A 10284-nucleotide genomic window follows, 5' to 3' on the forward strand; every position below is an offset into this window, starting at 1 on the left:
AAAAAAAAAAAACAGACAGCCTCTTTATTTCGAATAATGACCTTGAAAGGAGCAGACTCTCGAGGAGATGTCTATTGAAACCAAACAAAGGCTAACGGGATAGAGAGGGACTTAACTTGGCCGGAAACGAAATGCAGATTTACTCATGAAACCATCCCTACAGTTAAGTGTAGATAAGAAAAGGTAAACCGAGAACCAACCAGAGAAGGGCAGCTTAGAAGCCCAGCCAGGAATGCAGAGCGCCAGGGCCTGGCCGACGCTCAGGACGGGAGGCACGACTATGTAATCAGGACACGGAATGGGGTGACACACCTCAGCTGCTGGGAGGTGCACACAGGGACCCCCATGTGAGACGACTCCCCCACATTTCCTGGCAATCACCATATTCCTCATACCTGACACTGCCATTAACCTTAGGTGCATACTGGTGACTATTTCCATAAGGGACTTGGCCATCTTGGTTTGGATTTTATGTTACAAAAAAATGGAAGCAGCTCAAGTAGAATTCTGTTCAAGTCTTATAAGCAGTCGCCGAGACAGACCCTTGACTTTCTTGTTCCAAAAAGGCAAATGGGTAGAAATGAATATTCTTGTAACCACAGATTTTGTCTTCCTAATTACTTTCCTAGGGCTAGAGTTTTGGAAACCTGTGTGAGGGTAAAGACAGAAACCCTGCACACGTACTCTGATCTTAATGACATGTCACTGGCTTAGTGGAAAGAGCTCTTAGTGGACCGGAAGCTCTGTCTCTGGGCTGGTCACCTGGCTGCCACGGGCCTCAGTTTCGTCATCTAGAACATGAAGACATTGGGCCTGACCTCTAAGGTCTGTTTTATTTTTAGCATAAAAATTGGCTGCACTTTTGACAACACCTAAGGATTCGTTACCCCTTAGCAAGTTTCTAGAGATACAGGGAAGACAGCTGCCACTTAATCAGACAGACCCTAGTTCAGGCCAGCCACAGGTCACCTAATTTAATCTCCACACTCCCCTCCTGGTACTTATCATCACCTATCTGCTTTATTGATTTCATCATTTTCCATCATTATAAATGACTTTTGCCCACTTAAAAAATGACCCTCACTTAGAGACATCCAAGGCTCAGAGAAGTTTTCTCCAAATCACAAAACTTTCTGTTTTATAGTTTCTAAAATTAAACACTGAAGCTTTGAACATACTAATTTTAAAACGTGTCTTAGGCAACCAGTTATATATTCATGTATGCACACAATGAAAACAAATGTCAAGAATATCAGAAAGAGACCCATGAGAAAGGCTCTGCGTGGCACAGATCCCAGCACAGGGCAGGAACTTAGAAAAAGTGCTGACTGGGGGCGGGGGGTGGGGTCGGGCGAGGGTAGGTGTAGGCACCAGATCCGCTTAGAGTCACCAGAGACACGGGGTTGTGGCTTGGGAGATGCTGTCTCTCTGCTGATGGCTCCTGGGCGGCCCCTGAAGGTAACCTGTTCCAACATCTCCCCCCAATCGTTCACGAGGAGTTTGTAATAATGCAAACGGTCTGCCCGCTGGAAGGGACTCTGAGTCTAAATTAAATTCCCATCCCGGCGAGCTTCCTCCACAGCTCCCCTCCAGGGGAGAGAGGGCTGACCCTCCTCAGCTGCGCCTCCTGGCCCGCTCTCAGAGTTCGATCTTATATTGAGTTGAACTTTGTCTCTCCCCATCAAAACTTTTTGTTTTTACCCAAGCCATCAGAGATGGTTGACCTAATATTTTTGTTTGTTTGGACACCAAGTACTTTTCGAATTACAAACCTTAAAAACAACAAAAAGGCCTCTGAGGGAGACCACCCCCCTAAATAACCACGTGTCCTTGTCAACTTAAGGCAAAATGTGACCTCACCATAAGCAGTCAGGAAGGCCACCCCCCACTGGGGCTGGTCAGACACGGGGCCTGGGCTGCAGCCTCGCCAGCTCGCAGACCTGCCCGCTCCTCTGCTGGCCCTGGAAGCAGGCGCTCACCTTGCAGAATGACGTTTGGCCAGCCGCACTGCAGATGGCATCTAGCTAAAGGCGCGAGGCGGTCGGCATTTACATGAAGACGGAGGAAGGAGCAGCTACTCACTAACCATCCACTAGCAAGACGCCCGCGTCCGTGGAAACCAGCAAGGCCTGGCCCCAGGGGTCCGCACACACGGCCTCGTGAGGGAAGCTGCTGCAGAAGCACTGGGGCTCCCAAGGCTGGAAGGCAAGGAGGGGCAGTGAGCGCACGGGGAGGGGTGCACTGGCCGCCCGGGGTCTCACTGTCCACCGCCAGCCACGGTAGCGAAGCAGCCCCCCGACCCCAGAAGCTAAGCAGGATCCAGGGTCAGTTACCTGTCTAAGGAGAAAAGTCTCCTTTCAAACCCGCATGCAGACGAGGAGAGTGAGTTCTCAGTGGGGACACCCCGTGCTGTCTCCAGCGGTCAGAGCCTAAGTGTCCCCGGGGGCAATCGAAGCCCTGGAATAGGTTTCCTAAGCAAGCCTCTTTCCTTAACACCTGGAGGATGGACCCAAGGATGCCCACTTTTTTTTGAGTGTTCTTGTCAGTTCACCCTAAAAGGAAGTCCCACAAAGCTACCCATAGTCAGATTCTTGATTGCTGATTCAGCGAAATGATCAAGCAGAAGTGGACAGTGTCTCAGCAGGGGAATGCTTACTCATGTCAAGGCTGTGGGCACTGAAAGAAAAACTAACACCTGTGGGCAGGAGTGTGGCAAGAGCTGGGGCCCTCGCCCGTTTTCAGGCCGCCGCCTCTGGGCTGTGCGTGGCTGCGCAGGGCCAGTGGGCAGTGTTTGCTGGGGTCTTCGTCACCAGAATTATGCGCAATTTTCAGTAGAACCAGTAACTTCCTTCCAAAACACATGGCTTGGCCTCAAAGGACAGTGACGCTATTTGGGGGTCTTCAGGGACTCGTCAGTCTTGCGTCTTCACTTTTACTCTCCCATGTGAGCATGTGCAGGGGTGTTTGTACCCAAGGGGTGGACACGCGCTCACATTTTCAAAGTAGAAGTGATGGCTTTGGGGGCACCCCCAAGGATGTCATTGGGGCAGATGACATGAAGGTGTCTTACTGCTACATAGGAAAGAATGCTCCGCTTTTCAGAAACCCACCATCTCCAAAGGAGCATTTGGGTTGGACCACATAAAGAATAAACGTGAAAGCATGTCCTAGGGTGAAACAGACCTCCAGTGCAGGTCATTCACTGAAAGGGCATTCCCTCAGGTTTCTGGGAACTCCACAGGTGCGACTTACAGTAGAGTCTGAGACAGCCCAGCCAGTACGCACGTCCACGGGGAGAGACGGGGACGACGACAGAGCTTTAGGTGACTCCAACTCCTAGTCCTCTGAGCCAAGGACGCAGCTGGCGCAGGGCTCTCCACCTGGAAGACCTAAGTGCGCTAGGCGACCCACGCAGGTCTCTAGGGAGTGGAGGTGGGTCAAGGGGGGGCTGTGACACCCTGAAATTATAGTCAAAATGTTACCGTAATGTGCCACTAGCACAGTTCAATGGGTGTGTGTGTGTCGGGGCTCTCTCCATGTCTGAGGACACCTTCCATGCAACGTCAGCAACTTGAATCTGACCAGTCACAGACGTGTGTGGTCTGAGGACCGATGGCGTCTGTCGCTGCACTGGATGCCCCTGCGCCCAGCGAGGGGCTGGGCATGGTTCTGCGGGGGGAGCACGCAGTCTTTGGGCCTCCCTGCCCGGGCACAGCCCCGTCTGCTGGCTCCCCAGCCCGTGAGCTCATCTGGAGAAACAGCCCGCCACGAGCTTGCTGGAGCCCACCGCTGGGAGGCAGGGCTCTCCAGGAGCAGCGGGCAGCGGGGCCACAGTCCCCAGGGCCTCTGGGGCAGCGTTTCCGGATGGCCACGGGGGAGGTCAGGAGCTGAGCCAAGATGGAAGCCCTTCCCGCACTGCTGACAGTTACGGTTCCACAGGCTTTTGTTCTGCTTGGCTAAGAAGTTCTTAGTAGGAAGGTCACTCAATCACCTTGGACTTGTGTCTACCCAACACCACGACTTCCACGGGCAGACAGTGCAAATGGCCACAGCCTTCGGAAGGACGCCCCCAGTCTGCTGGCTCAGCGCTGGTTGCGCCTCGAGCTCATCCTTTCTGAACAGACTTTAGAGTGTGGAGGTTCTTCCACTCACACACGAATCAGAACTTCACTACTGAAGTAGAGGAACGGGTTTGCAACAAGGGCGCATCTCTGGAGATGTGCTGTCTCTGAAGTGTTTTTCCTCTGAGCGGCCTTGGGCACGCATGAACACAGACACAGCTCAGCACAGCGAGCGGCTTCACAGTCCAGGCCTGGCGCCAGCCAGTCCCTGGCGCAGCTTCTCTCCCTCCCCTCTCCCCTATTCGCTATCACCTAGTTGGCTTTTTTTTTTTTTTTTTTTTGCGTGAAAGGGGACCTAGAAGAGATCCAAAGTCCACAGAATTCTTGGCCGAATGGATGCCACAGTAAGCAGCCGTGCTCCCGGCACCAGCAGCACCAGCATTGTCAGCAAGGCGGATTCTCCGGCGGGGACGGTGATTCTAAGACACACTGACGCTTGAGAGCCGCTGCTCCCGAGGGTGCTCTGGTGTGTGCGTGTCAGCCCCACAGGCCCCGCCTGCGAGCTTGTGGAAATGCAGAGTCTTGGGCCCCAGAGCTCCCCGCCGGCGCGTGCGTGCGTCAGGCGGCCAGGCCACGCGCAGGCGCGCGAGCTTGCGGGGCGTGGGGAGCCGGCTGCGGAGTGCCGCGCAGTACCCCGCGCCGCAGTACCCCACTCCGGCCGGCGTGCAGGGCGCCGCATGCCCGGGCCAGGCAAATGGGGAGCGTGTTAGTGCCGACCCATCTTTACCTGGGGCTCCCCGGTGGCTGCGCTCTTCCTCCTTCTGCCCCACAAACCTCTCCCCAGAATCTCAGAAAGAAGGCATTCACGGTTGAAGTTCAATTGTCATCAACTCACCTCTTTTTTACAGATTCCTGAAGCTGCCAAGCTAGATGGAGCGTCCCCTCGCACGATGGATTTCAGTTTTAGCGCCTAGCAAAAAAGAGACCTCTTTAAAGTTTGCTGTCAAGCAGTAGGAGGGCAGCAAGATGAGCAATTATGATTTGGCATTTTTAAAAGAAGTCATTTCAGGGCAAAGCCTCAGCTGCCACGCTGCTCATCTCTGAAGACAGGGCAGGCCGGCGGCCGGCTGAGGCGGTGAATCCTGACGACGCCATACATCCTGCCATGTCTAGACACCCGCAGACGCCACTGTGCGCACTGACACAGCCCCCAGGCCCTCCTCCAGCTCCGAGTCAGACTCTGACGGTGAGTCGGGTGTCTCTCGATGAGGACCTGGCTGAGGGCCGTGGGGCACAGCTCAGAGACGCCATCTCTGCGTCTGGGCCTGCCGTCGCCGCAGGAGCCCCTTCGCCATGTGCCTGCTTGCCCTCTGCCCTCGGGCGAGAATCTCCGCTGCAGCTGGCAGCCTGCCCCTGTGACACGGGACCGGCATCACCCCCGGAGCTGAGAAACGCCAGTGTAGCGTGGGAACGAGGCCAAGGGGGGGACCGCTCCGTGGTGGGCAAGAAGCGGGGGCTGCAGCCCCGCTGTGGCCGCTGCACCTGGGCACGTTCTGTGCTACCCCAGCAGGGAGGCGCTCGAGGCGCTGTCCGTACTCTGAATCCCCACTCTTCAGAAAATCCTAGGGGGCAGGCAGATGGCCGGAGGGCGTCAGCGGGGGGCCTTCCTGCCTCTGCTCTGGTCACTAGCCCCTGCCCGCGCCCCCCATGTGGAGTGCTTTCCTCTCCCTCGCACACGTGGTGAACAATGCCTCTGCAGTTAGCAAAATTCACTTGTGTCCCCAGTAACCCTGGGCGGCAGTACAGCGCTCTTCCAGGAGTGTGCAAACAAAACTCCATATGCAAGGGCCACCTTGTTTGGATGGGCTTACAGATCCTTGTCTTGCAATAATAATAAAAAGAAGTGTCAGCGTAAAACCCACCTGCCCTATTCTAACAAACTCTGCCTGGCGGGCCTCCTCTTTCTTCCGTGCTGACTTGGGTGATTCGGGCAAGACATCACTAAACGATCGTCTATTAAGCATGTTCTAAAAAAGAAAAACACATTAAGGTCCACAAATGGTCGTCAAGTCTCATCCTTTGGCATCTCCGAATGACAAAGCTCCTCGCCCGGCGGCCTCGTCTACCCTACATGCCTGCCACCTGTTTGGTGCTTGGGACGACAGCTCCACAGGCGGCAGGCAGCCTGGGGAGGTGGCTGAGGGCAGGGGCTTTGCCATTAGGCCAACTGGTAGCTCAGTGCTCCCAACTCCCCACTGATGTGAGCTGGGCCACCCCGGCCATTCTCAGCGAGCGGAACCCCCAGAACACGTGCACATGGTACCCCTGGAATGGGAAATGCTGTGACCCTCAGGGTCACTTTGGGGCATGTTCATTAACTTCTGATCCTGGTGTCTTCGTGGGACTAGTAGTCACCCCGAGGTGTGTCGGGGACAGAGGAGTAGACGCGTACAAGCGTGGCACACACTCTGACGTCCGTTCTTATCCGAGAATCAGGCACACTCATTCTACTGGTGAGCCTTGAATGAGCACCCACTACTTTGCCACAGTATAACGGGGGGCACAGACTGGCACCTGGGTGATCTTTAAAGGAGGAGACACGGGCAGGGGTTGAGAGTATTTAATAGGGGGCTTGGTCTGGGCCTGAGGCAGCAGGGCTCCAGCTAGCTCCTCCAGCTGGGGGGCCATCAGGGGCTCCTCTTGGCACATCTCTGCACCCTTCCCTGACCTTAGCGGAGAAAGGAACGGACAGATTCCTGTATGGCTTGCTCTGGGGCCCTGGGCTTAGTCTGGGTGAGTCCCGGATGTCATGAGAGGAGCTGTGCCATGGTGGTGGTCGCTGTGCCGGGGGAGGGCTGAGGGCCACTGGCCCACTCAGTATTATTTGTCCTCCCTGGGCCAGCACCTGGACGCTGATGCTGCATCACTACACAGCTGACAGCAACTCCCCTGCAGGGCCTCGTGTGAGTGTCTCGGGAGTCTCCCTGCTTGCTCTGTGTTTCCTGGGAAACCGGGCAACGCTTCTGCACAATGATGGTTCTGCTCTGATAAGAGTCCCTGCTGCTGGAGCGCTCAGCCTGAGTCTGCAGGCCCCCAGAGCACACACACAGGCGCCTGGGAGGCGCTGGCTCACCTCCTTCCTATGCCCATGAAATGGATTTTCCACAAATGTGAATGCTTGTTTCAGTGGCTGAATAAGGGGCGAGCAGTCAGTCTGCAGAAAACCTTGCAAAGAGACCAAACTCTCTGCAAGACCCTCACCTTTTGCTGCCCCTCAGCTGTGGCCTGGTAACTCTGAGCAGTGCCTCTGAGGGCAGACACCCCCCAATAGCAGTCTCCAGTGCCCCAGGAACACTGGTTGACACCCACACCTGCTGCACCTCCATCTCCACAGGCCTGGTATTAGGAGCGCCATACTCCTGGCATGGGCCTTCAAAATCCCTCCCTCGTGCGGTGACAGGTCACAGCCGGGTCTGAACGGCAAGGACCAGGCGACTCCTGGGCTTTTCTAGCCAGGACTCATTACAGGGGCTGTGTTCTCAACTCAAACCCCGGGAGAGTTACCTTATGTAAATCTGGCATCAGATCCTGGTGTAAGGATCGAATCAGCATATCCAGAGTACGTCGACGTTTCTGGGCAAATGTTGGGGTTTCCAAAGTGGCTTTTTCACCATTAATTACTAAAATAAATCAAGTTATAGAGGGAATAACAAATATTAATGTGATTGAAGAATGTCCTTCTTAAGGGAACTCTGCACAGTGAATGTCCCCACTTTCCCAATGCATGTATCACCCCTCCTTCGAGGAAGTTCCTAAAAACTCTGAATTCCTCTACACAGGCCCGTCCACCTTACTTTTCCTGTCAGCCTGCAGGCTTCAGGAGCACAGGATTTAGCTCACTACATGAAGACACAGCCAGTACACATCCACTGTGCTTCAATCCCATTCTACTCATTCACCCACCCGCCACTCACCCACTTTTCTACCTTCGCATCCACCCACCCAACACAAGAAGCAGAACACCAGCGTGACACTCAGTAAGATCGAGTATTCATTTGCTGCATTTGTTGGAAATCACATCTGTCTAAGCAGCGTGCTGTCTAAGCAGCGTGCTTAGCCTGCAATGGAAGTTTCTTTTGGGAAAAACACTAGCAGCTTCTGGGCTCCACACACTGGGCGACGCAGCGTCAGCACGCACGCAGCATGCCCCGAGGCTGGGGGGCCGCTCTCCCTGCCTTCTGCAGCTCAGTTAGCTTCCGGGAGGCTGATTTCTGCCCTGTGCAGGAGCTATCTCCTTATGACGGCATCTCAAAACTTAAATGAGGCACACGCAGAGTTTGCACAGGGCTTGGCACTCTGAACAGAGTAAATACGAACCGTGAGTGTTCCCATAGTGAGAGAAAAGGAAGGACAGTGGTCAGAGGCTGAAAACTGAACTTCTTGGGGACAAGCATTTCTTAGCTAGGCTCCATGTACTGGGAGGAGACAACTCTTGGGGCATGAGGCCGGGGCTAGGGCCAGGTATCTGGGTGCTATTGGGGAGCTGCAAGGCAACACTCACTAGCTAGTGAAGCCTGAGCTGTCAGGTCCCACACACAGTGCATTCATCTTCTGACGGTCAGTCTGTCTGCCTCTGTCTCTCACACATATATACCCCATGACTACTCTTCCCATCCCTAAGATAGGACCATACCCACTCTCCTCCCCACCTTCTTCCACTCTGACAAACACATGAATACAAACAGAGGCAGAGATTTCAAGATGGCCATTGGGGAGCCTGGACACCAGATGGGGAGCCCAGTGGACATGAGACCAGTCCCACAGGCCCAGACTCAGCCTGCCCCATGAAACACAGTGGAACGTCCTACATGGCATCCTGGGGGAGTTGTATTCTCATGTTGAACAAGTCACAAAAGCAGCTTGAACCTGAGACTTACATTTCACGAGCAAAAAGTCCCTGAATTCCTGGTGGTCTGTAAACACCGGTGGGGATGGCAAGGGAGGGCCAAAGAGGGGTACACTTTCTTCTGAAAATATTTTCAGCCTACACAGAGAACATTTCAGAGTTACTTGGCTTTTCTTCAAAGATCACCAGTACTTTGACCTGACATGTGGCTGGTTGCCTGGGCGGTGTGGGAGGAATATTCACTGCCCAGGAGCAGCACCTTCTCCAGCTGCTGCCAGGGCCTGGGCCACCTGGCTCCCCCTCCTGCATGCCACAGGCTGAGCCCATCTCCCCCAAGTCCCTTGAGGTCTGGCTCGCCCAGCTGTGGCCAGGGCAGGCACCCCAGGGATGTCAACAAAGGCCTCCCCGGAGCACCCACTGTACCCCAGGCAATGTGCCAGGCATCTGAAGACAGCACTGACTGTTCCTGCCAAGCTGCCAAGGTGGCATCGGGACCTTCCTTCTACAGATCAAGACTGTGTCTCAGGAGAAAAACGTTTTGTTTAAAGCTGTAACGTTAGTAAGCGGCAGAGTTGGGATTCTAACCCAAATATATTTGGTTCAAAGTTCATGCTCTTTTCAAGCATGAGACCTTTTAAGAGGCTAATTTTTAAAACAGAGGTGGATTAGCCCATGGAAGAGGGTGTTCAGGACAAGATGAGACAGATCCCATGTGAGCCCACTGTGGGTCCCATGAGCTATCCTGGGCCCTTGGGCCTGTGGCTCAGAGCAACACTACAGGGAGCGTATTTCCCCCAGAGAGAGTGGGCGTGAAGAAAGTTCTACAAGGTGAGGACACTCCTATCCAATCAATCAAGAAATATGCAAATCAACAGGCCACCAAATCAATACCAAATCAACATGAGAAACAGAGGAAGCCATGGAGACGAAGCCACCACCTACCTGTAGTTGTCATTTTGTTGGTCATATCTCACTAAGGCAAAAATATCTTGGCGATGGTTAAGGAGATTAGCCAGCAACCCCACACTCTTAGCCAACAGCTTGTGTTCTGAAAACCCCTTGGGCAGAATCACCTAACCCTGCACTTCAGGGTCGGGGCATCGGACCTCTCAGGCCAGGAGGGAACCTGAGTTCCAGTTCTGCGCTCCCCCTCTGGGAAAGGGCCAAAGGGCCAGTCTCCAACACGTCAGAAAGCGAGGGAAACACAGGAGCACTTACGGCACTAAGCGCCACCAAAGCCACGTGACCAGTCCTCTTGCCTGAGGCACAAACGTGGCCCCAAAGTGAGAGCAGACCTGATTTCATCCCATGCACCCC

The 10284-nt window shown here is 54.3% G+C and overlaps 1 protein-coding gene across 3 annotated transcripts in view; it reads right to left on the reverse strand.

The window, feature by feature from the left end:
• Nucleotides 1-10284, reverse strand: part of GARNL3 (GTPase activating Rap/RanGAP domain-like 3) — a 106654-nt gene that overhangs the window by 21865 nt on the left and 74505 nt on the right. For all 3 annotated transcript variants that reach the window (XM_012721379.1, XM_004677317.2, XM_012721380.1), the window contains exons 13-18: nucleotides 9910-9955; nucleotides 8999-9105; nucleotides 7626-7741; nucleotides 5984-6088; nucleotides 4957-5031; nucleotides 2087-2198 (exon numbers count right to left, since the gene is read on the reverse strand). In XM_012721379.1, the coding sequence (XP_012576833.1) occupies nucleotides 2087-2198; nucleotides 4957-5031; nucleotides 5984-6088; nucleotides 7626-7741; nucleotides 8999-9105; nucleotides 9910-9955 (561 nt within the window). The remainder of the gene's footprint in view (nucleotides 1-2086; nucleotides 2199-4956; nucleotides 5032-5983; nucleotides 6089-7625; nucleotides 7742-8998; nucleotides 9106-9909; nucleotides 9956-10284) is intronic.

Source organism: Condylura cristata, unplaced genomic scaffold (genome assembly GCF_000260355.1).
Source record: "Condylura cristata isolate star-nosed mole 26May11 unplaced genomic scaffold, ConCri1.0 scaffold00006, whole genome shotgun sequence".
Classification (NCBI taxonomy): Eukaryota; Metazoa; Chordata; class Mammalia; order Eulipotyphla; family Talpidae; genus Condylura; species Condylura cristata.